The 26,270-nt window shown below is 44.5% G+C and overlaps 1 protein-coding gene across 2 annotated transcripts in view; it reads right to left on the bottom strand.

Moving 5' to 3' along the window:
* Nucleotides 1-871: 871 nt before the first annotated feature.
* Nucleotides 872-26,270, bottom strand: part of Lhfpl3 (LHFPL tetraspan subfamily member 3) — a 517,155-nt gene continuing 491,756 nt past the window's right edge. For both annotated transcript variants that reach the window (XM_045136192.1, XM_004652886.2), the window contains one exon: nt 872-3,300. Coding sequence is in view for 1 of the 2 variants with exons in the window: in XM_004652886.2 (XP_004652943.1) it covers nt 3,272-3,300 (29 nt within the window). In the remaining variant the exon portion in view is untranslated. The remainder of the gene's footprint in view (nt 3,301-26,270) is intronic.

Genomic DNA, 26,270 nt, shown 5'->3' with positions numbered 1-26,270 from the left:
ATAAGTCACCTCCCGCTCCTGCTGCCGTGGCTTGCTTACCTATCATGATGGACTGCATCTCTTCTTGAACTGTGAGCCCAAATAAATCTCTCCCTCCTTTTTAAATTTAATTAATTTTTTTTGGTGTTTTGTTTTGAGATAGGGCCTCACCGTAGCCCAGGCTGATCGGGTCCTCACTCTGTAGTCTCCAGCTGGCCTTGAACTCACAGCGAACCTCCTACTTGTGTCTCATGAGTGCTAGGATTAAAGGCATGTGCCACCATACCTGGCTTAAATTTATTTTATAATTTATATTTTAATTTTTAAAAATTTATTTATAAATAGAGAGAAATAGAAGAGAGAAGAGAGAGAGAGAGAAAGAGAGAGAATATGGGTGCACCAGAGCCTCTAGCCACTGCAAAACAACTCCATTCATATGTGCCACTTTATGTATCTGGCTTTCCATGGACACTGGGGAGTTGAACCCAGGTTGTTAGTCTTTGCAGGCAAGTGCCTTACCCACGGAAACACCCCTCTAGCCCTAAATTTATTTTTTTATTAATAAGCAAAGAATTATTACATTTGTTTCATTATGGTGTTTTCAAGCAAATGTTTTTGCTTCCCTTTCTCCCCTTCTCCCTCTCCCCTTATGCCCACCCCCCCAACTTAGCCTCTTTTCTGCTTTCATACTACATGTTTCCTTTGGCCCCCTGCTTTCTCACCTCCTTTTATTCCCCTTCATAGTATCTTATTGTGAATTATAGGCCATACTTGCTCCCATGTAGGTTGCTTATTGGGAGCTATTTGGTCATAGCAATGAGCAAAGGAATTAATAGGCTGAATCACTGGACAAAGAGAGAAATCAAATGTGTACCACACCACCAAGCATTCCTTTAAGTAACAAAATCTTATTTTTATTTTTATTTTTTACAGAAATTCAGGTATTCCAACAAATTTCTTTACATTTCCTGGACCTTAAAAAAATTACACACAACTTTTGGACATAATACGACAGAACAGAATGAGAAAGGGAGTAACTTTTTTTTGTCTTTAAAAAGGTAAAAACATACTTTTTATACTTAACATTTAGTGATTTACATGTGTGTTATCTATGTACAAATGGTACATCATCAATGAGCCGTCTTTATAGCATGACACTATGCTAAATTACACTTAGATTTTATGGCAAAAACTTTTCAAAAGCATTTGCAAGTGGATAGGAAGTACTTTTTCACTTTTGTTAATGCCACTATTAGTGGTGTAGTTCCCTAATGGAATCAAATTTACATGGATTAGAGGAATCCAGTACCTTTTGTTTTTATTGTAGAGACATACCTCCCTTTAAATAAAAGATGAATTCTTTAAAAAGTTGTGTGTAATTAAATTTAGTAAATAGGGTGTTCTGAATGCAACAGGGCATCTACTACTTAACGCAAAAAAGAATGACCGATTTTTTTTTTTTGAGGTAGGGTCTCACACTAGCCCGGGCTGACCTGGAATTCACTCTGTAGTCTCAGACTGGCCTCGAACTCACAGCGATTCTCCTACCTCTGCCGCCCGAGTGCTGGGATGAAAGGTGTGCACCACCACGCCTGGCCCGATGCTTTAATTATAGAGACCAAGTAGTCCCATCATTTGGTTCTTTAGGAAAGCCACCTCTCCGTGAATGGAGTTTTCCTTACTGAAGCACTTGAGTGCATTTGTACTTTTAGCATTTTGAAACATTATTCCATTAATGGTGGAAAAATGGCCAGTACTAGCAACATCGAGCTACAATAGGAATGTGGTCTTAATTGCGAAAGGGGAGAGTTCAGCCAGCCATTTGATGTTTTAGTGACGTGTACTAACTGTACCTCATTCTGAGCTTACAAATAGACGCTCTTAAGACTTGCATGTCTTCTGTTCAGGTATGGAACATGGGCTGGCTTTCACCAGTATTTCTGCATGTATATTTTATGCATTTGTTCTCAGATCAGAGATTCCTTCAATATTAAATATTTCTCTGTTGTTGGATTTCAACATGGCATGTCATGAAGGTAAGGGTTGGGGAATTCTGGGAGCAAAAGATTATTGAAGACAGCTGGTTAGTTGCAACTCCTTCCAGATACCAGCCACCCTCCTCATCATAATTTTCAAACCCACTATTAGTAAAGAAAAAAGTAACTTATTCCTACCAAGTTTCTTTGACCTGTATAATTATATAGTCATTTATTTCTAAGGCTATTAAATTTTTATTTATTTTGTTAGTACCACTTACTATCATTTAGAAATAGGTTTTAATGGAATAATTTCTTTAAAAAAGCAAAAAATGAGTATCTATCAGTAAAGGAAATAAAGGATATTGGTTTCTGATGCTGTGTATGGCAAAGAAATAGAAAACCCATATATTTTAGATATCTATTTATAAAGCATATTAAATTCCTATGCATATACTAGGGAGGATTAGAAAAAAAGTGTTTATTTGATAGCAGCCTATCTAGTACGTGAGAGAGCATCCAAGGTGAAAATGAGCTTTCTATATTTTTTCAGAGTTCCTTGATATGCTGTGTCCTGAAAGACAGGGAAATCTATGTTGCTTGGGAACTATGATGTAAAGATGCACTTCCTGTAATATACAGTTTGATGGATTTATAGCAATATGTCAGAAACACTTTCTCCGTAATAACTTGTACAGACAGATTAAACTGCACACAGACCTGGTAAAAAGTTTGAAGCATTACATCTCTTAATAACTGAGTGGTCTGAACTAATCACACAGTGAAGTAAATGAACAGTTGAGAATGAGGATCCAAAGGTCAGAGGCATTTTCTAATGCTTCCTCAATAAATGACACTTGATAGGCCTCTTGGCTATTGAGATAGGAACAATCTAGAATCAACTGCCCTTTCGTTAAAATAGTATTGAAAGATTAAAGCTTTTTGTTTTCAATTTGACTTAAAAAGGACAGCTTATAAATCTCAGTACATATGTATTTTACACATTAGTTCTAGCACATTTATATTCCTCTTCCTTCAAATATTTCCTGGATATGATTTTTTCATGAATGTTATCTGATCTTATTCAATGACAGTTTCCAATGAGCTGGTGTTTAATCCACAATCCACATCCCTTTCCAGAAAAATCACTCCCATCTCTGCCGATCTCGAATTAGAAGGTGCTTTGCAAGTGGATGCTTCACTATGGTCCATGTTCGTCTCTGGACTCCAGTCTTTCCCTGGCATCTTCCTGCTTGATGTTGATGTACAAAAGCTGTTTTTCAATTTGTTTAGCTGTTATTTGATTTGTTTTGTGCTCATTCTAGAGAATATTGGCTTAGCAGAACTGCAGAAAGGAGGGAAGAGACAAAAGAGGAATGGGGGAAGAGAAAAAAATACATCATTTTCTGTTTAATAAGATTTTCGTACAATATTTGTCATGGAGAAATCACATTAGGGCGGGGGCTGTAGCTCAGTTGGCAGAGTGCTTGCTTAGCGTGCACAAAGCTCTAGGCTTGGTGCCCAGCATCTCATGAACCGGCCATGATGGTACCCACGCATACCCCCTCACTCTAGAGGTGGAGAGGCAGGAGGATCAGAAGATTAAGGTCACCTTTGGTTACATAGGGAGTCAGAGGACAGGCTGAGCTACATAAGACCCTGTCACAAATAAATAAACAAAAACAAACACCCCCCCAATAATTGTTTTAAACAATAAGCATTATTGCTAACTAGATAGTTCAATGTACTTGAGATTTGTTACCAAAGACAGAACACTTCTGAGAATTCAGTTCCATGAAACACATAGCATCATCTTTATGAGCAGGCCTTTGTGAAATCCAAGTATTCCCTCTACCTGGGTCAAGAACATGAGGTGCTTTGAAGGAATTCAGGAAGGATGCACAATGACCATGTGCCTGCCTACCATGCCAAGTGTCTCAATTGTTTTCCTTTTCTCTTCAAGTTTCATTTATTTTACACTCGACATTATAACAGCTGCAAAAGAAATGACTGTATGAGTCACCCACAAATCCAATCACCTTCGATTTCTTATGTAAAAGCATATTTATTTAATGTAGATAGAGCCACACTACAGATGATCCTGGTCAGTATCAACTGAAATTTTTTTCTTTGTTTCTGAGAGAGAAAAAGACAGAGAGAGAGAGAGAGAGAGAGAGAGAGAGTGGGGGGGGAGGGAGAGATTGAGAATGAATATGGGTGCAGGGCTTTCAGCCTCTGCAAATGAATGGCAGACACACGTGCCACTTTGTGTATCTAGCTTTACATGGGTACTGGGGAATCGAACCCAGACCTGCAGGCTTTGCACTCAGCCATCTCTCCAGCTCTAGTATCAACTTTTAAAGGTTGTATAACCATTTTATTTTCATTTCTTTCTATTTCATGTTCAATACCCCATTCTCCACCATTTCAATATTTTTAGATGCATAAACTGATTTTTTTTTTTTTATTTTTTGGTTTTTCGAGGTAGGGTCTCACTCTGGCCCAGACTGACCTGGAATTCACTATGGAGTCTCAGGGTGGCCTTGAATTCATGGCGATCCTCCTACCTCTGCCTCCCGAGTGCTGGGATTAAAGGCGTGCGCCACTATGCCTGGCTATAAACTGATTTTTGATGTATATTCTTTTTGGAGTGGCAGTGGTTGAGACAGGGTCTCAACATATAGCCCAGATTGGCCTCAAATTCATGTTCTTCCTCTTTAAGTTTCCTGAATTCTGGGATTATAGACATTCGGCACCAACCCCATCCCTCATAGATTTTGATTTCTTTGTTTTAAACAAGAAGCATCTTTTCATATAATGATCTACTTTTTTATTTTAGGGAATGAATGCTTTTCCTTTTCTCCCGCAGATTAGCCATTTCTTGGGGTGGTTTTCATAAACTTTGACATTGTTAACCAGGTCAAAGGCACCTTACATGTTGTGAGGATGGGTATATGCTCCTCGCTGTTCTTGGTGTGACAGATTTGGGCGGAAAGAAAACAGGATGCTTGGTTTTACATCCTAGAGCTCTTTGCAACCGGATAAGCTTGTGGTTTCTGAGCATGCTAGAGAGGCCTCTGAAGGACTTAGAGGTTTTCACTGTTTATCCTTTGTTTTCCATCACACTTAAAAAAAAATCTTATACACATTATGATCTTAATGAACTTATTTCAGCAAGGCAATTCAGTTACTTTATAATGCACCCAGAGCACACAGCGGGTAATTGAAATATGATCATATTATAATGGTGATTTATCTATAATGATTCTGAGATTGAGTCATGCTGGCAGAAGCCCCATGGAGGGGAAATGCTTTCTTCACACAAACAGTCATTGGTTTCACATAGCGATGTGGGTGGTTCAGAACCTGGAGAGTGGTTTGCTGTGCCACCATGAACAGAGCCTAGAAGTCCAATTTGTGGATCCATGGCTCGGCTCTGACGATCCACATGGATGAATGGCTGGGGTTTTGAGTCACATTGTGGCAGGTTCCAGCTAAAGGCAGGGAAAAGAGAGTCAAAGAAAGGGGTTGTGAACACATGAAAGAGAATACGGAAAGAGGTATTGAAAAGCGGCTAGACACGTGCGAAGGCTCTATATGAGGATGATGAGGAGGAAGAAGGTTCTCCCCATTTTTCTTGAGGTTCTCAAGTATACTCCAGGTTCCTGACAGAGAAGCGTGTATTATGTGAATCATTTATTGACATCCACGAACCAGAGGTGCCTTGTCTCTTCCTCCAGCTTTAAGCTGCCTGGATAGGTTTTATGATATCACAGGGTGACGGAAAAGCATGAGATTGTCAGGAAGAAAGTATGTGCGTGTCACATGCAGGGAGAGGCCCATTGTCAGTGGGCCAGGCTGGGATGCTGGAAGGGTTTTGGATCAGCTCCCAGAGCAGGCATGATTGTATCTGAGATGAGAAGGGGGCTTCCATAGGTGGACTCCACCCCACGGAGACCCTGAGCCCTCTTGTAGGATCAGAACATCTATGGCTTATCTCACAATGTCTATGCCCATTTCTTTATTATTTGGACCAACAACCCAGGGCCTGACCAGGAGTCAGGTCATTTTTCTACAATCCTTCTTGGGATCTACTCTCATCTGGGGTCACCTGTGGCCTCCACGTTGGCCATATCTCCCACTGGACTCCTTCTGTATTGCAACCTCACCATTGACTCAGCCATTCCTTCTTAAAGCTCTACCCTCACTCACGGCGTCAATGGTCGGCAGGACGCTGAAGAATGAACGGAGAGGTGACAGCAGGAAGCCAGTGAGCCAGTGGCTAAGGCCAAGCAAAGGAGGCAGCCAAGACTCAACATGTCAGCAGGTTAGTTCGTGCCAGCACAGAGCAAGGACCTCCGTACAGTTTGTGTGCCAGGCACTCTGCACACCTATCCCAGCTCCTGGTCTGGCTGCTTCTGTAGACGACTCTTCACAATGTCTCTGAGAATGTTTGCCTGTGTCTGAGTTACTTAAACACTGCTACCCAATATATGTATAGGTATATATATATATTGTTTGTTTGTTTATTTATTTATTTATTTATTTATTTATTTATTTATTTATTTGGGGGAGAGAGAGAGAGAGAGAGAGAATGGGCACACCAGGGTCTCCAGCCACTGCAAACGAACTCCAGACGCATGCGCCCCCTTGTGCAACTGGCTAACATGGGTCCTGGGGAATCGAGCCTCAAACCAGGGTCCTTAGGCTTCACAGGTGAGGGCTTAACCGCTAAGCCATCTCTCCAGCCCCCCCCTTTTTTTTTCTTTTTCTTACTGTATGAGGCTAGGCAGTAACAACTTCAGGGCATAGAAAGGCCTACATTGCTAAGCTAAAAATAATGAGAATATTGGTTTTAGTAGGGCTCAGAAAACAAATACTCTCCACATAATATCAGGAAGTCGCTTTGCTTGGGGGAGTAAGATTAGACCAGATCACCGCTACGTTACGTAGGTGGGTGGGTGGCGCCGAGTTGCCAGCTGAAGACCTGGCAAGGCTTGCTCTTCAGGCTTGTGAAGGGAGTAGGTGAAATGGGACAAAAGGTAGGATTTTCCTCTGTCCACGTGACCATTCCTCCCTTTGTCTTAAGAGTGTAAGACAGCAGGGCAGTTCGTAGAATCCACCAGAAGTCTCAGTGTGGCTTTGGAAAAACATTCTGCTCTTTTCAAAACTCTTGCTACCATTTCCCCCTGTACTGTGGGTATCGCCCGTCAGGGAGGCAATTTAGGAGATGTCACATGCCCCCAGGTTTGTGCAGCACAGGATGGGAAAAAGAAGTCATTCAATGCTGCTCTGGAATTCGTTCAGTCGGGTTTGACCTTGGAACATGTCATGGACTCTGAGCTGCCTATGTTCTGTTTCCAAAGAGCTCTCTGCAAATCCTTTCCGAAACTGCCATTTGAATCACTGCTCATGAGACCAGCATTTATAGTGGCCACATTGTCCACCCGGTCTAAATGATTCTTTGTGTGTTTATGGATGGTGAAAGGTCTCCTGGGGTTGGTTTCTGCTGGTTGTTTCCGTCTGTTCCATTCAATTAGGGTGTAGGCTCTCCCCTTCAATCAGGACAGTTTGAGGGTAGGAGCAAGGGGCAGGTGCTATCAGAGTGGCTGGAGCCACCAGGCTTTTTCTTTTTTCTTTTTTTTTTTGAGGTAGGGTCTCACTCTAGCCAAGGCTGACCTGGAATTCACTATGTAGTCTCAGGGTGGCCTCGAACTCACGGCGATCCTCTTACCTCTGCTTCCCGAGTGCTGGGATTAAAGGCGTGTGCCACCACACACAGCTGTTACACCAGGCTTTTGACAAAATGGTTAAGGGATCCATTTGTGAAAATGAGTAAGGGAGGGATTCCAGCCCACCTTTTCTCTCATTGACTAAATAAGCTTTACACACATACACACACACACACACACACATATATATTTTTGAGGTAGGCTCTCACTCTAGCCCAGGCTGACCTGGAATTCACTCTATTCTGAGATAGAAAGAGAGAGAAATTGAGAATGAATATGGGTACACCAGGGCCTCTAGCCACTGCAATATAACTCCAGATATGTGTGTCACTTTGTGCCTTTGGCTTTGTGTGGGTCCTGGGGAAATAGAACCCTGGTCATTAGGCTTTGCAGGCAAATACCTCAACTGCTAAGCCATCTGTCCAGTCTTTAAAACAATTTTAATTTTCATTTTCCTGATGGATGTTTATCTTCTTTTAGCACAGAATTGATGATAGGAAAGTGTCTAATTTTTGAAAAATTTTCAGAGAGCACTAGAATCAATGTTATTAATAATTACTCATATATCCCAATTGATATTTCTCTTTCTGCTGTTGAACTATTCTCCAGAGCTATTGTAGTATGTGAGATACAGCCCCTTAAAACTGTAAGTCCAGGACTGGAGGGAAGGCCTTGTGGTTAAGCGCTTGCCTGTGAAGCCTAAGGACCCTGATTCAAGGCTTGATTCCCCAGGACCCACGTTAGCCAGATGCATAAGGTGGTGCATGCATCTGGAGTTTGTTTGCAGTGGCTAGAGGCCCTGGTGTGCCCAATCTCTCTCCCTCTTTCTCTGTTGCTCTCAAACAAATAACCAAAAATAAACAAAAATTTAAAAAGAGAAAAAAAATCCTGTATGTCCATTCTTTCCCCCAGGAAGCTTTGTGGGGGGGAGGCTTTTGTTGCTCAGTACACAGACCTATCAACTTAGATGAGTCTTTTTTAAAAAATATTTTTATTTATTTATTTGAGAGAGCGAGGAATAGAAAGAGTCAGAGAGAGCAGAGAGAGAATGGGCGCGTGAGGGCCTCCAGCCACTGCAAACTCCAGAAGTGTGTGCCACCTTGTGCATCTGGCTTATGTGGGTCCTGGGGAATCGAACCTGGGTCCTTTGGCTTTGAAGGCGAGCACCTTAACCACTGAGCCATCTCTCCAGCCCTAGATGACTTTAGTAGGCAGAGTTCAGGGTTACAGGCTTTACAGTTTACATGTCTTTATTACCACAACTTTAACAGTACTGGTTCTAATTACCGATATGGGCGTTTATGGTAATGAAATAAGACATTCAAGAATGATGCATGCTTCCTCTCTAGGCCAAAGGGAAGTGAACTGCAGAGTCTAGAAGGCAATTTATAATCAAGAGCCAGTGAAAATCTGCGCTCACCCCCCCCCCCGCACTGCTCCTGCTGGAGAAGTAACCAAGAATGAAGGCATTCAGCAACTGTGTAATCCATCACTGACCAGCTGACGTCGGTCAGCCATGAACTTCGAACCTGCTGACTTTTAGGGGTTTCTAAACTGCAGGATTTTAACAGATTGTTTACCAGCCAGAAACCCTTCAGACGCGATGACACTTGACTAACTGAACTGTCCAGTGGCTTAGCATGGCCTTCTCTCACCGCGCCAGCCCCTCTCGTCAGTTCCCCACTTCAGATTGTGCCCTGGCCCCCTAACCGACCCCACCAAATCCTACTCCCAGTCTTTGCCCCTTCTGCTGGACTCCCCACCCCTGGACCAATCGATGAACTCTTACCTGCTCACGATTCAAGCCTCTCAAGTTGCCTCCCGGGGAGGGGGACATTTCCTAAACTGCTCCCTTTCCTATCTAGGGTTGACACTTTGTCCCCTCCTTCTTTGTCACAGACCACCTCACCACTCTGGACAAGGAGCTCTAGGGAGAGCAAGGACCACGTCTGATAAACCTGTGTTCCCAGCACTTGGTAGCTGCTGGATAGCCCAAGGCAAGCGCTAATTGAAATAAGCCTTAGATATTGTTATGGGCTGCACAATGTCTCCCCTGGCTCCCAGCATGATGAGACTGCACTTGGAATTAGGATATTTAAGGAGGTAATGGAGGTGAATGAGCTGATGTGGTAGGACCGGGGTCCTTACAGGAAGATGAAGAGAGAGCTGGCTATGTGAACATGGAGGGAAGGACTTGGGAGAATGCAACGAGCAGTTGGTCACTTGCATGCAAAGGAAAGAGGCTTCAACGGCAGCGCACGCTGTCACACCTTGCTCTTAGCCCTCCAGCCTTTCAAGTTGTGAGAAAACAAATGTCTGTGTTTAAGGCACTCAGCATGTGGTATTTTATTATGGCAGCCTTAGCAGACTGAAGTAGGCGTCGATTATTCCAGTGGGTTTTTTTTTTTTTTTTCATGTAAGGACTCTGGGATCCAAAAGATGAAGCAATTTGCTAGACATCACTCTGCCTGTTTTATTTGAAGATCTGTGATTAGAATTCAGTTTTTTTTCTGACCCTAGATTAATGCTTGTCCCACACTGGTTTTCCAGTTGTGATTCCATTAAAAATTTTTTTTTTCTTTTCTTTATTTTTTTTTCTTTCAGTTTATTGCATGAAGTTACACTAGTCCAAGTTAAAAGTAGACCCCAAATGGTTACATTATACACACTGTGAGGTCTTTAAACTTGTGACAAGGGACAGAAGGGACATCCTACTCATTGCAGGGAAATCCTTGCTTGTGCTTCAGAGAGCCAATGACGGCATGAGCCGGGGTGGACATCGCCTCCTGGCCAACTTCAGATGGACAACAGCAACAGGAAAGTGTGCCCTAAATTGTTTTTAATGTTTGCTTGCTTGTGTATGTATGTGTGTGTGTGTGTGTGAGAGAGAGAGAGATGGGGGGATGGGCATAGCATGTCAGGGCCATGATACATGTGCCGCCATGTGCCTCTGGCTTACGTGGGGTCTGGGAGTTAAACCTGGGTCCTTTGGCTTTGCAGGCAAGTGCCTTAACTGATAAGCCAGCTCTCCAGCCCTCCTTGCTTTTTTTTTTTTTTTTTTAATTTTATTTGAGAGAGAGAGAGAGATTAAGAGAGAGAGAGAGAGAGAATTGGTGCACCAGGGTCTCAGCCACTGGTTTTTCAAGGTAAGGCCTCACTCTAGACCAGGCTGACCTGGAATTCCCTATGTAGTCCTGGGGTGGCTTCGAACTCACTGCGAACCTCCTACCCCTGCCTCCTGAGTGCTGGGACTAAAGGTGTGCACCACCACACCTGGCTTCCTTGCTTTTCATATGAGCTTTTTGGAGCAAATCTTGAGGAATTCCAGCTCTGGATGCAAAATAGCCCCTGCGAGCAAGCACTCCAAGCAAGGGCTGAGAACCCTGCCTTCCCAGGCCTCACCTCCTGCATCTGCCCGCCTCCATTTGCGCCGCTGCAGTGAAGAACTGAAGGCATTTTGTCTGCACACTCTTGTATTAATTACCCCACGCTATTTCCTCAGTGTCACACGTCTCCCCAGTTTGCCAGTTCTCTCACACCGACTTAGAAACCTGTCGTGAGGTGGGAAAGCCCCCTGGGTCAGGAGAGGACAGGGCAAGCTGGCCTGACGCTGGGTGAGTACCCCCGCCATGGAGCGGCCGAGTAGCGTGGTAGACTTCAGGGCTGGGATGCAGCTCAGGGGAGGCGTGCGTGGCAAGCGTTTTAACGGTCTTACATAATATCCCCAGCCCCATAAAACAGACCAAGAAAAGAAACCAAACCAAACCAGATACTATCTAGAAACCAGGTGTGTCCCAACCTCAGTCTCAGATGCATTTTCAAGTTAACAACTATTCCAAATATGTACATAGTTTACTACAAACTATCTTTCTTTTTTTTTAAATTGCAAGCCATTTTGAAGTTTCTAGGAAGCTGCTTTGGTGAGCATCAGGAAAAAAAAAAACATACAAAAAAACTATGGCCTTAGGGAACTTTGCTTCAGAAACTGGAGTTTATAAATGCTGTATGAGCAAGACAACATCTCTCTAATTATGTTCCTTATACCTTATTGGATCTCAATCATGGGTGTTTGGGAACATGCAGATTTCAGCATCCCACCCCACTCTAATGGATTAATGTCAAGTGTTTCAGGGGAACATACAATCAAGTTCATAAATGTTAGTGTCTGGGCCTTAGACAGTCATAGAGAAGTTTGTTGAAAGCCGGGCATGGTGGCACCCGCCTTTAATCCCAGCACTTGGGAGGCAGAGGTAGGAGGATCGCCATTGCTTGAGGCCACCCTGGGACTACACAGTGAATTCCAGGTCAGCCTGGGCTAGAGCAAGACCCTACCTCAGAAAACCAAAAAAAAAAAAAAAAAAAAAAAAAAGGGCTGGAGAGATGGCTTAGCAGTTAAGGTGCTTGCCGGTGAAGTCTAAGGACTCCAACACTACTCTCCTGGTCCCACATAAGCCAGATGCACACTGACACAAGTGCTCAAGAGCACACATGTGCACAAGGGGGTGCACGTGTCTGGACTTTGATCGCAGTGGGTGAAGGCCCAGGCATGCCAATTCTCCTCCCAGCTCTTGCATTAAAAAAAAAAAAAAAAAAAGGCCAGTCTATTGGGCTTGCTTCAAAAAACAAAAAATTGTTGAATCCTTAGTTGGCCTCTTGCTAGATGTGGCCATGATGTTTTACTGCCACAACTTTTGTTTCTTCTTTTGAAAAGTGGACATAGCATTTTTTAAAAAAATATTTTTAAAAATATTTTTGTTTATTTTTATTTATGTGAGAAAGAGAGAGAGAGAGAGAGAGAGAGAGAGAGAATGGGCATGCCAGGGCCTCCAGCCACTGCAAATGAACTCCAGATGCATGTGCCCCCTTGTGCATCTGGCTAATGTGGGTCCTGGGGAATCGAGCCTCCAACTGGGGTCCTTAGGCTTCACAGGCAAGTGCTTAACTGCTAAGCCATCTCTCCAGCCCTGGACATAGCATTTGATACACCTTCTGACAGAAAGAGAGAGGAAACGAAGTAGAGCAGAATTGAGAAAAGCAGTTTCTAAGACTTCCCTGTAAAGGTTTTAATTTCAACAAATAATAAAGCAAGGAACCTTTATAGTTTCTTCTTGCTGCTTTGGAATGAAATTACCTACAAAGAACTCACGAGGGCTTTACAGACATCATGGACAACATCCAAGTAAGTGCTGGAGACACATCTCTGGGTTGTTCTGCCCAGGACAAGGAAGGAAGATGGGAAGGAAGATGCCAAGACATTTAACCCCCTAGAGTTCTTTTGTTTTAGGGTCTTGCTATGCGGCCCAAGATGGCCTGGAATTTGTAATCCTCCTGTCTGAGCCCAGTGTGATGTGCTAGAATCACTTCCATCACACCTGGTTTGTTTTCTGTTTTATGGATGTGATCATACATTGAGTCAAGTTACACCCCAGTTACATCTCCCCTCAAAGTTTAGAAGTCACTGTGATTGCTGATCCCCCCCAGTAAGACCTTTGGCTTGGACTTCAAGGTTTCCCTGTGGGAATGGCCGAGCCCCTTGTTGAGCACTGATCAGGGATTGTGCTACATACACTGCATACATTATGCTAGTCAATCCCTGGAAATGCATCTAAGTAGCAAGCAATATCATTCACCACATTTTATCACTTGTTTTTGTGGTGCTGAGAATTGAACCCAGGTCCTTGTACATTCTAGACAAGAGCTCTACCATCCTCAGCTACATCCCCAGTCCCATGAATTCCATTTTTTTTTTTTCCCCTAGGCAGGGTCTCACTCTGGTCCAGGCTGACCTGGAATTAACTATGTACTCTCAGGGTGGCCTCGAACTCATGGCCATCTTTCTACCTCTGCCTCCTGAGTGGTAGGATTAAAGGCGTGTGCCACCACGCCCGGCTCACTAATCCCATTGTAACAGTGAGAAATGCATCTGCCGTTTACCACTCTGAGGAGTATCTGCATCTCCACTACCCACGTAAAGCCAGATGCACAAGGTGGAACATGCATCTGGAGTTTGTTTGCAGGGGCAGGCCTTGGTGTGATCATGCTTTCTCTCTCTCTTTGATTCTTAAATAAATAAATACATAAATAAGGTGCAGGGCTGGAGAGATGGCTTAGCAGTTAAGGCCCTTGCCTGCAAAGCCTAAGGATCCATGTTCAATGCTCCAGATCCCACATAAGCCAGAGGCGCAAAGGTGAGGCAAGTGTCTGGAGTTCAATTGCAGTGGCTGAGGTCCTGGCATGCCAATTCTCTCTCTCTTTCTAAAAAAAAAAGGGTGCAAGCTGGAGTATGGTGAGACTTGCCTGTACACCAAGTCCTTGAGAGGCTGAGGCAGGAAAATAAGGTGTTCAAAGCTACCACGAGCTGAATAGCAAGACTCTGTATCAAAAAACCCAAAATTAATAAAGTACAAGAGTGTATATAGGGATTACGATCAATATGGAAAGTACTGGCAAAGACGAACACTTTCGTAAGGATAGGACATGGTCACAGCAATGGGAAAGAATGACTTTCAGTTTCTTTTCCTTTCACTCCCGACAGAACCAATGAGTTCAAAGTGATTAGAAGAGTCTAGCGACATTCTAGGATCAAGGCAGAGTAGGTAGGCGTTCCCTCCCAATAAGAGCTGTACCCACAGAAGTGACCCTTCACCGTCTGCATGCCTCTTTTTCCATTAGTGTTGCCTTTGGTGGCTGTCGCAAATAGATGGCTGAAAAATGCTCCCAGCCACACTGGTCACTTCTCGTCTAGTCCATCTGGTCCCTATCTGTGCAAAAAAAAAAAAAAAAAAAAAAGACATTTTTCTTTTTCTTTTTTTTTTTTTTTGGTTTTTCGAGGTAGGGTCTTACTCCAGCCAACGCTGACTTGGAGTTCAAGGGTGGCCTTGAACTCACGTCAATCCTCCTACCTCTGCCTCCTGAGTGCTGGGATTAAAGGCGTGCGCCACCACGCCCGGCAAAAAAGGACATTTTTCTTGCACAGATAGGGAACAGATTTCTAGTTCTTAGAAAGGCTTCTGATTGTAACTGGTCCTTGATTTTTATTTGTGATTGGTTGTGTGTGTGTGGGTGCCCCTAGCCAATGCATGATAGTGCCAATTAAGGGACCATTCAAATCTGATTCTGAATTTGGCAACTGGATCCATGCCTGTGACAGGAGAGACAGCTGGCGTGGAGCGGGTGCCTAGATCTGCAGCACCACTTCGTAGACGTGGCCCTTCCTCAGCCATATTCGGGTCACAGCCACAGGAAAACCAGCAATCATTTTCTGGGGAGGGTGAAGAAATATGAGGCCTTCCATGGCTCAGGCTTGTGGGAGAAGGAGCTGGAGGCAGTGTTAGTGGATGTCTGGGTGCCTGGGAGGTAGAAAGCCCTTGACCACACCTCCCCTGGAGCCAAGTTCAGTCTATTTCAGACCTGGCATCCATTCAGCGCCCAGCAGGCAGGTGGGTTTTGGAAAAGCCTGACCACAGTGCAGTTCCTCCAGTGGTCTCTGGGCTGAAATCGCTTCCTCCTTGTGGGCAACTTATCCCAGTTGTGGGCACTGCAGTTTCAGCAGGCGAAAATTTCCTTGTTGGGACTATAGGCACATTGCAATATGCCCAACTGATAATATTCTAATATAACAAGCCAGACAGTCATCTAGTCTTCAGTTACTTCCTATGAAGAGGTCATTTTGCCACTTGCTGTGTGCTGTGTAACTAATGCCCATGGGTTACTGGTGGGGGTTGGTGGCCATCTTTGTGGTCATATTTATGAGGAAATGGCCACCAGCATAACAAGCTATGGCATGAAAAGAGAAAATACTATGGATTTTTATTAAGATCCAGGAAGAAAATCACAAAGCAATTTTTCCAAACTCAAGCTATGTGTTGAAAGTAAATGGAGCTGCTTTGTGAAATGACATCAGACTTCCCCTGCCTTGACCCCATAGACCCATGGGAGACTGAAGGAGTTCTAATGTGATTTCTGGAATGTGCTTAACTTTCACAGAGAGAGAGTGAGCAGTTTAGCCCCTGGGAGATTCCATTAATATAATTTTCCAATAGAAAAGCTTCCTATTGCTAATCTCATTAGCTCTATTTTATGTACGGTAAATGGGTAAAAGCTGAGTTTGTGATTCAGTAATTGTGAATGTATAATTTTGAGCACTCAGAGAGTGTGGAATAAAGACTTCCTGTGTGTACAAAGAAGAGGTTTAGAGCTTTCTGAAATGACCATCTGATTGGAGTTAAGATTTATCTTTATTTATTTGTTAGAGACAGGGAGAAGGAGAGAAAAAGAAGATTGGGTGTGCCAGGGCCTTTAGCCACTGCAAATGAACTCCAGATGCATGTGCCACCATGTGCATCTGGCTTATTTGGGACCTGGAGAATTGAACCTGGTTCCTTAGCCTTCATAGGCAAGCACCTTAACCTCTAAGCCATCTCTCCAGCCCCTGACTGGAATTAAGTAGGTATGTACCTTATCTTGGGCCAATCAGCGTAAGACATTTCCAAATAGGCAAAAGAGAAGCCAACAGCTTTCTTTCTTCTAGCTAACTGGAACCATTACAGTCAATAGCCACCAGTCTTTCCATTGGTGCTTTTTTTAGTTTTGCTCCCATTATGCAACAGACTTTCATTGAGCACATTTGAGTCAGTCAGTGTTCTAGGTGAAGAGATTCCATGGCAGAGAAGAGAGAAGAAGTCCCAGCTCTCATACAGCTCATATTAAAATTGGAGCAAAGGCAATAGTAATATACAGGCAATAAGTCAGGAAATGTTAAACGCTATGGAAAACTCTACACCTGGGCAAGACGACCCCTGCTGTTTCAGAGAATGCGGTGCAGGAAACGGGGGAGCAAGAGTGCAGGGGGTGTGCCCTTCCCTGTGGGACATCAGCAACAGCAAGGGCAGGAAGCCCAGCAGGAGACCAGTGGCGCTGAAGAGGCAGGCTTCAGTGTGATTGGGCAACTTCTTTCTCCCAGCACTGAAGCTTGAACCTAGGGCCTTGTGCTGCATGCCCTTGAAGTGCGTCTGAGGGCGATGGCAAGCAGTCAGAGGATAGGGAGAGGGGCGGGAGGAGAGCTGTGATGCAAAAGGCTCGTTTTGTAGCTGTGTGTGGCAACCAGATCACTGAGGGGAACAGTGGAAGCAGAAAGAACAGGTAGGAGAAGCCATGTGGGTGGGAGGCGAGGCTGGCATAGATCAAGCTGGTAGTTGTGAAAGTGGTGAGAGGGGAATCCCAGTACTTTTAAAGGCTGAGGCAGGAGGATTACTGTGAGTTTGAGGCCAGCTCGGGCTACAAAGTAAGATGCTGTCTCAAAAGAAAAAATATAGATATATGTTTAAATGTTTAATGCTGGACTAGTAAGATTTAGTGACAGGTTGTATGAAGGTGTGTGTGTGTTAAAGAAAGAGAGAGAGAGAGAGAGAGAGAGAGAGAGAGCTGGGCGTGGTGGCGCACGTCTTTAACCCAGCACTCGGGAGGCAGAGGTAGGAGGATCGCTGTGAGTTTGAGGCCACCCTGAGACACCATAGTGAATTCCAGGTCAGCCTGAGCTAGAGTGAGACCCTACCTCAAAAACCAAAGAGAGAGAGGGAGAGAGAGAGAGAGAGAAAGAGAGAGAGAGAGAGAGAGAGAGATGCTATGACTCTCAAGTTTTGGTCTACTTTTGTTAAGTGAGTGCTATAACTGGTGTAAGAAACATTGAGGGAAAGACTGTTGTTTTAAGTGAGATATCTGAACGTAGATATAGGATAGACCATTAGACATAAAGACTTTGAATTCAGAGGAGGTAGCATTGGAGGCGCATATGTGGGGAAGTTGTCGGTTGTACAGATAATCCTTAAAAGCAGAAGATTGGAAGAATTCACTGAGTTGTAGAAAGAGAAGGGTGTGTGTGTGTGTGTGGGGAAACCTGGGGTGTGGGCCAGTGCTGAGCCCACTTTGGAGGGAGGAGAAGTGGCCTGGGAGCAGAAAGAACAAGGCACTGCGACCTCTCCTTTACCAGCTTGGCAGCTTGGTGCTAAGAGCGACCCAAATAATAAGACCCCCATTTCAGTTGTGACCGTCTCTGGGCAGAGTGGAAGGGAATGGCAGCTGGGTGCTTTCCTCATTTGCACAAGCGTTAGCACTGGTGTGGAGCTGGGTGTATTTGGAAGGCTTTCCTTCCTTCCCCCTCCCCATTCTGCTCTTCCTCCTCTCCAGTAGTGAGCATTCTAGACGCTGAAGTTCACGTGGGTGGGGGGGGGGGAGGGAGGGCCAGGGAGCTTCACCTGCATAGAAAGGCTTTCTTGCCCAGAGTCTCGAGTCACAGGCAAGGTTTTTCTTTCTTGCTTTCTTTTTTCTTTAAATACCCATCCTGTACATTTCACTAATTGGAAATTCATTAAGGCTTGCAAAATGTCAAAATGCAAATTCTCCTGAAAGTGGAGTTTATTTGTTCACAGTTCAATGTGAAATACTTTAATCAGATAATCAGCTAATTTCCCTCCTAACAGCTGGCTGAGATCAGGCTGCACTATATTCTATTTTTAAAAGGCCTTACTAAGGATGTAGTGGCTTTACCATGCCTAAGATCCACTCAGAACACTCACTAAACAGAGAGCCCTAGGTTCCATCTCTCAACATTGCAATCTGTAGGGCCATGCGTTTCTGATCGCCTAGGTGCCTCATGAACTGTACTGGAAACTGTTGAGGGAGAGAAGGATGGGCAGAATTTAGCAATCATAAGACATTTGTGAGGAAGACATGCCTGGCAGGCTGCCAAAACACTTTCGCACCAACAGAAACAAGTAGGTGTCAGGGTGACCACGAGGGAGGAGGCCAGGAGAATTGGCAAACAAATGCCTTGTCGTGTGTGGTGGTGTTGGTGCCGAGTCTACCACACCTCCAGGCCTATGGGGTCTATTGAGGAACTGAGCACGTATTCCACACCAAGTATGGTATTCGGATAGTCAGCCAGGTCTGGGCACTGTTTACTGAATGCTGACTGCCCACCCCCACTGAGTGAGGGAGGTCCTTATGCCAGTTTGCTAACAAAAGAGGCCAGGCTTGGGACCAAGTCCAGCACAGAAACCCGCACCACCAAGGCACAGCTGCTCAAAAGGAAGGCTGGGGGGCTGGAGAGACAGCTTAGAGGTTAATGCACTTGCCTGCAAAAACCAAGGACCCAGGTTTGATTCCTCAGGACCCACGTAAGCCAGATGCACAAGGTGCTGCACGCGTCTGGAATTTGTCTGCAGTTGCTAGAGACCCTGGCGCTCCCATTCTTTCTCTCTCTCTTTATCTATCTCAAATAATACAATATTAAAAAAAAAAAGGGAAGGCTGGGATTTGAGCGCCACAAGGCTCACATCTTTCTCTGCCACACACTGTCTTGGCGTCCCCTGCTGACCACAGAGAGCAGTCAATGAAGTACTGAGTCATACCTCCCAGGAGGAGGAGGGGAAACAGGAAGAAAGGTTCTTAGAACACCCAGGCTTCCCATCTGATCAAACTTACTGACCCTTCCAGTACCTGAACAATTAATTCCAGGAAGCCCCCGCCCCAGAGCCGCATCCCTCAGTGGCCACCCCACTGGACACCCCATTGTACACTAGCCACAGGCCCTGTCAGCTGAACACACTTTCCTCCAAGGCTTTCGGTGGGCTAGCCGGCTTCGTTTTCATTCATCAGTAGTATTAATGCTCCAGGCAGCCCCTGAACACGACGAGGACTGCTTCTATTTTTAACAGCCTGTCTTCCACAGAACTAGTGGGCTAAAAATAGAACTGCTTGCAATACAATCCATGGTGTACCCAGCTGCCAGGAAACACCTTAATTTCAGCTTCATCCAGGATGAAATGCCTTTAAGAAACACATTATTTCATGTGACCATTAATGTCAATTTTTTGAGGCCTCCAATATGAGCTGTTTGGTATATACCTTGGAGATGAGAAAACACTTGTCAGAATGCTGTGAATAGAGATCTTGGAGGTTAGAGGGATGGCTTAGCAGTTAAGGCACTTGCCTGTAAAGTCTAAGGACTCAGGCTCGACTCCCCAGAACCCAGGTAAGCCAGATGCACATGGTGGCGCGTGCATCTGGAGTTCATTTGCAGTGGCTAGAGGCTCTGGTGTGCCCATTCTCTCCCCTCCCCATCTCTCTCCCTGCAAATAAACAAATAAAATTAAAAAAAAAAAGAAAAGCTGTCTTGGCAAAACTACCTTGTCATAGTCTTGGCCACTGTTGGGGAATGTTTTGTGAGCTCTCTTTGTTAGATTCCTCCATCAGGCCCTCTCATCTCTAGTACTTAGTAAATACAAAGTGCTGTCTTTTTCTCTAGTGCTTGATCACAGTGGCGATGCATGAATATTGAAATAAACATTGAATCAGTACTTGACTAGACAGGGAAGCCTTCTGCTTTGTGTTGTGAGCATAGAATTATTTTTGCCTACCATGTAATTGAAAGACTTTAAAGAGGCTTGTTAAAGTCTGAAAAACAATCTCTATTTGATATAACTAATATTTGCAGCACTGTCAAACCACTGCACATGGCTAAGACTTTAAAGGTCTCGGTAGGGCTAGAGGGATGGCTTAGTGGTTAAGGCGTTTGCCTGAAAAGCCAGAGGACCCAGGTTCAATTCCCCAGGACCCATGTTAGCCAGATGCACAAGGGGGCGCATGTGTCTGGAGTTCGTTTGCTGTGGCTGGAGGCCCCGGAGTGCCCATTCTCTCTGTCAAATAAATGAATAAAAATAAAGAAATATTGAAAGGTCTTGGTTAAGATGGAGCTATCTTGTCTGGGATTCCCTGGGAGGAATGTAACATTTTACTCTGAAGGATTCACCCAGACAGATCTAATGACCTGCCAGGAACCAGGACCAATGTGTTCTGAAGGAGTCAGGCCAGGTATGGGTCTGGAGTGCTATAGGGAGTTAGCACTGGCTTGGATCTGGATGGACAGGTGACCAGACGGGGGTGGGCATGTGGGAATGGGTGCAAAGAGGCACTGATGGGTAGAGTGAAAGAAACATGGAAGAGCACCAAAGGAAAACACAATTTTTTTTTTGTTGTTGTTGTTTCTCAAGGTAGGGTCTCTCTCTCTAGCCCATGCTCACCTGGAATTCACTATGTAGTCTCAAACTCAACGACGATTCTGATGCAATTCTCCTACCTCTGCCTCCCAAACTTATGTGGGACCTGGAAAATCAAATCTGGGTCCTTAGTCTTCACAGGCAACCATTCCTCCAGCCCTTGGGAGCCTTAAAAAAATTTTCTTTTTGAGGAGAGAGAGAAAGAGGCAGAGAGAGTGAGGGGGAGAGAGAGAGAGAATGGGCGAGCCAGGGCCTTAGCCACCGCGAACGAACTCCACACGTGTGTGCCCCCTTGTGTGCATGTGCAACATTTGCACACTTGCATCAGTGTGTGTCTGGCTGTGTGCGACCTGGAGATTTGAGTATGAGTTCTTGGCTTTGCCTTAACTGCTAAGCTGTCTCTGCAGCTCTCTTGGGTGCCTTTAAAAAGAGATATTTCATTTATATTGTCCATTATGTTTTTCCTCATTATCTCCTTCTCTTTATTGAATTGCAATCTTTTTTGTTTTTGTTTTCTGGTTTTTCTTTTTTTAAAAAATGTCTTATTTATTTATTTATTTGAGGGAGGGAGGGAGGGAGAGAGAAAGAGAGAGAGAGAGAGAGAGAGAGAGAGAGAGAGAGAGAGAGAGAGAGAGAAAGGGTGCTGCCATCAGGGCCTCTAGCCAGTGCAAACAAACTCCAAACAAATGTGCCACCTTGTGCATCTGGCTAACCTGGGGACTGGGGAATTGAACCTGGGTCCTTGGGCTTCACAGGCAAGTGCCTTAATTGCTAAGCCATCTCTCTAGTCCTTGTTTTTTATTTTCATTTTTTTTAACGCAAGCTTTCATGTACCCAAACTGGCCTGGACTTCAGTATGCAGGCGGCACAATGACCTTGAACTGACCATCTTGCTTCTGTCTCCTAGTTGCTGGGATCACAAGAATAAATTTTGGGACAAGCACTAAATATGTAGCTTAGGCTTGCCCTGGACTCACTACACAGCCTGGGCTGACATTGAGCTGGTAATCCCCTTGTCTTTCCTCCTAAATGCTGAGATATCAGGCATGTACACACCACCACGCTCTGCACCTCTCAGAGTCTCTTGGTACCAAACTCACTGGACAGAAAAAAGAATTACTTCACATACAGAGGCTTTTCTTTGAGGATGAAAAACACTGTCAGCAAGAAGATACTATTGTCAATCTCTCCCATCTCCTTTTATATCTGTCAAATATCAATTACAGCAAATAAAATTAGATTGTAATTATGAGCAATTGCAAATTGTGGTATTAGGAAGAAATGCTTTTTAGTGCCATTAATTGGTTATCAGTTGTGGTTTGTCTAAATTAATGTCCAGAGTAAGATTAATATTTTGAACATCCTAATAATAAGAAGAATTAGAGAAATGAGCTTAGAGAAGCTGCCAGCTGTATGTAGATGACATTTTCTGGGAGACCTACCACATGTCTGGGCTCCCCTCTTGTTCACCCCATCTACAGTGTTCACATTGCTAAGGGAAGGTCTGTGGACCAGTTCTCCTCAGGGATGTCCACAAACTTCTCCATCTCTGGCTCTCCACCTCCACATTCCCTTATAAAAGCACAGTCAAATTTCAGACTTCATTCTAACACTCTGAGCCAAGCAAGACTGGCTGCATAATGAGTGCAGCAAAAGATCTTGCCAGGGGCCTTGCCTGCCATCCAGCAAGAAGTTTGTTCCCCATATATAAAAATTCCTTGAAAAATATACAATGAGGGCTGGCTCAGTGGTTAAGATGCTTGCCTGTGAAGTCTAAGGACTCATGTTCAACTCTCCAGGTCCCACGTAAGCCAGATGCACAATAATGCAAGTATGCAATGTCACACATGCACACAAGGGGGCGCATATGTCGAGTCTGCAGTGGCTAGAGGCCCTGGTGTGCTGATATTCTCCCTCTCTCTTGCATTACAAAAAAGGCTGTCTGTTGGGCTCACCTCAAAATAAAAATACAGTGAGAGAAATAAAACGTGTGTGAAAGATATGAACACATTCATATACTGTTAAAAAGCTGAGTTTAGCTTGGCCAGACAGGCCAAGTGACCAAACGGGTGCAATAGTGGCATGTCTGCTCTTGGGGAAACCAACTGCTCTTTAATTGGACTGGAGGCTCACTCTATGGAAGGCAATACATGCCTGGCACTGAAAACCTATCAAAAACCTATGGAAAGGAGGGTCATGTGCCTTAGGGGTATAGAGCCTGCTCTTGTCTGGCTAAATGCACATATTATTGTCACTAAACTCCCTGGAAAGCACCACACTTAATGTTCATGTTCATATATTAATACTATTCTCACTTTTGGTTAGAGAAATTTCTCTTTTCAGGTGGTGGTAACCATGGGGATGACCCAAAAGGCATCATAGTGCTGAGAAGTGATGGAGGAGGCTCAGCACTGAAACATCTCTATCACACCCTCCAAGGCTCAGGGTCCATTGCAGAAGAGGTGGTGGGAAGAATGTAAGAGCCAAAGGAAGGGTAGGACTCCTTACAATGTGCAATGCAACTGTCCAGACAGAAATTAACCTCCATATCCATGACCTCACAGTGCCTAACAATACCTTTACCAGACCCTCATAATAGGAGAAAACGACGATGACATCAAAACGAAAGAGAGGCTGGGCGTGGTGGCGCACGCCTTTAATCCCAGCACTTGGGAGGCAGAGGTAGGAGGATCGCTGTGAGTTCGAGGCCACCCTGAGACTCCACAGTGAATTCCAGGTCAGCCTGGGCTAGAGTGAGACCCTATCTCGAAAAAGCAAAAAAAAAAAAAAACAAAAAAAAACAAACAAACAAAAAAAACAACAAAAAAAAACGAAAGAGAGACTAATGGAGAGAGGGAAGGGACATAATGAAGATTGGGGTTGTGAAGGGGAAAATGGGGGAGGGGAGGAAAATATCATGGTTTATTGTCTGTAAGTACGGAAGCTGTCAATAAAAAAATTAAAAAAATCTCAGTTTAAAAATTCACATCCTGCCTTCGTTGTTGTCTTTCCTTAATAGGACCTTCTACTGTGAATTTTCTTTAAAAATATGTTACTAACAAAATATTTACTTGCCTCATATTCCTTTTGGGAGACAGCAGTAAAGCAAGCAAGCTGAATGAAAACATTCATATACATATACACCTCTTTAGCCTTATTCTGAAAAGTTTAGGCAGCTTGCTCTGGTTGGGAAAGGACTAAGACCATGCGGGTATTTGCGTGGTGAAGGGAAAGAGGCCGATTAGATGGATCCTCCATCAAGAGCTCACTGCTTGCTTCGACCCTGCCTCCACCTGACTGTCCAGACAGTGCCTACCCCTCACACATGTGAAGACAGGAGGGGACAACTGAAATCTGCTCCTTTTTGCAAAGTTCTAGAGCATGCTACACATTTCCCATTCTGTAGATGTAGGGTGGCTCAGTCCTCCAGTAGCCTAGATCCTACATTCTCACTTATTTGGAGCTACTTTGGGGTGACCTCTCCCATGCCACGAAGTGAAAAGTCCACAGGGACACTGCCTAGAACCTCTTCCTTTTCTCTCAGCAGGGTCTCCAGTCTCTGGTGAAGTTCCTACTGCCACAGGCTACCTGCCTTAACTTCGGTGATGGGAGAGGGCTTCACTTGCCTTCCCTGTCTGGCTGGAAGCTCCAGGAGGTCAGTTTCTTGGACTTTAGGTTGTGCCAGTGACAATGTCAGTAGCTGTCTTTTGTTTTGTCTGTGCTATCCAAGAAGCAGGCTCTCTGCTTTGCTGGTAGGTGCCTTGACCGCTAAGCAATCTCTCCAGCCCTGTTTTTCCTTCTCTTTCAATACTTGTTCTATAGCCCAGGATGCCCTCAAACTTTTGATACGCCTGCCTCTAGAGTGCTGAAGGAGATTATAGGCATGCACCACTGTGTCTGGCTTGCCTGCACAAAACTTTTTTTTTTTTTTTTACTTGAGAGCGACAGAGAGAGAAAGAGGCAGATAGATAGAGAATGGGCATGCCAGGGCCTCCAGCCACTGCAAAGGGCCTCCAGACGCATGCACCCCTTGGGCATCTCGCTAATGTGGGTCCTGGGGAATTGAGCCTCGAACCGGGGTCCTTAGGCTTGACAGGTAAGCGCTTAACTGCTAAGCCATCTCTCCAGCCCTGCACAGAACTTTAAAAAAAATATTTATTTATTTATTTGAGAGAGAGAGGAAGAGGCAGATTGAGAGAAAGAGAGAATGGGCACGCCAGGGCCTCTAGTTGTTGCAAATGAACTCCAGATGCATGCCCCCCTTATGCATCTGGCTTACGTGGGTCCTGGAGAATCGAACTGGGGTCTTAGGCTTCTCAGGCAAATGCTTTGACTGCCAAGCCATTTCTGCAGCATCCCCCCTTGTTTTTTGAGAGAAAAATAATGGGTGCCAGCCAGACCTTCAGCCTGCTGCGAACAAACTCCAGATGCATATGCCCCCTTGTGTGCATGTGTGACATTGCATGCTTGTGTCACTGTGTGCCTGGCTATGTGGGACCTGGAGATCTGAACATGAGTTCTTAGGCTTCGCAGGCAAGAACCTTAACCTCTAAGCCATGTCTTCAGCCCTGCACAGAACTTTTACACAGAGGGGACTCCACAAGTGTTTGTTGGTTGAATATGGAGAGATAGCTAATTGATAGTTGTACAATGCTAACTTTGTGTTAGGCAGTGCTTAGGTATTTTTATGAGGATACACATTATATTGATCCCAAGACATAGTCCTATTACTGCTTCCACATTACAGATAAGAGGAGGGAGTATAGAGAGGCTATATGACCATCCAGGGCCATACAGCTCGCAAGAGGTGGACCTGGGATCTTACTGTAGGCAGGTTGCTGGCTCCAGAGTCTGATTCTGAGCACTACACAGAACTTTCTTGAATGGACATATGCATGTTCCAAGAGTAGCAACTGGACTTTTGCTTATTTACAGGGGATTCTGCTGGATTAGGGTGGGCTATTCTCTCTCTCTCTCTTTTTTTTTTTTTTTTGAGGTAGGTCTCACTCTAGTCCAGGCTGAGCTGGAATTCACTATGTAGTCTCTGGCTGGCTTTGAGCTCACAGTGATCCCCTACCTCTGCCTCCCGAGTGCTGGGACTAAAGGTGTGCACCACTACACCCAGCTCAAGGTGGGTTATTTTTGATGAGAAAAACATTTAAAAAATATATTTTATTTATTTATTTATTTGAGAGAGAGAAAGAGAGAGAGAGAGAGAGAGAGAGAGAGAGAGAGAGAGAGAGAGAGAGAGAGAATGGATGCTCCAGCCAGTGCAAACAAACTCCAGACACATGCGCCACCTTGTGCATCTGGCTTACATGAGTCCTGGGGAATTGAACCTGGGTCCTTTGGCTTTGCAAGCAAATGCCTTAACTGCTAATCCATATCTCCAGCCCAAGAAAAACATTTTTTGACCTGTGTAGCCTGGTAGGCTCCTTTCTTTCTTTTTCTTTTCCCTTTTCTTCCTCCTTCTCCTCTTCTTATTCTTCTCCTCCTCCTCCTCCTTCTTCTCCTTTCCCTTCCCCTTC

Source organism: Jaculus jaculus, chromosome 16, assembly GCF_020740685.1.
Source record: "Jaculus jaculus isolate mJacJac1 chromosome 16, mJacJac1.mat.Y.cur, whole genome shotgun sequence".
NCBI classification, from domain to species: Eukaryota; Metazoa; Chordata; class Mammalia; order Rodentia; family Dipodidae; genus Jaculus; species Jaculus jaculus.
This window is presented reverse-complemented; position numbering and strand designations above follow the sequence as displayed.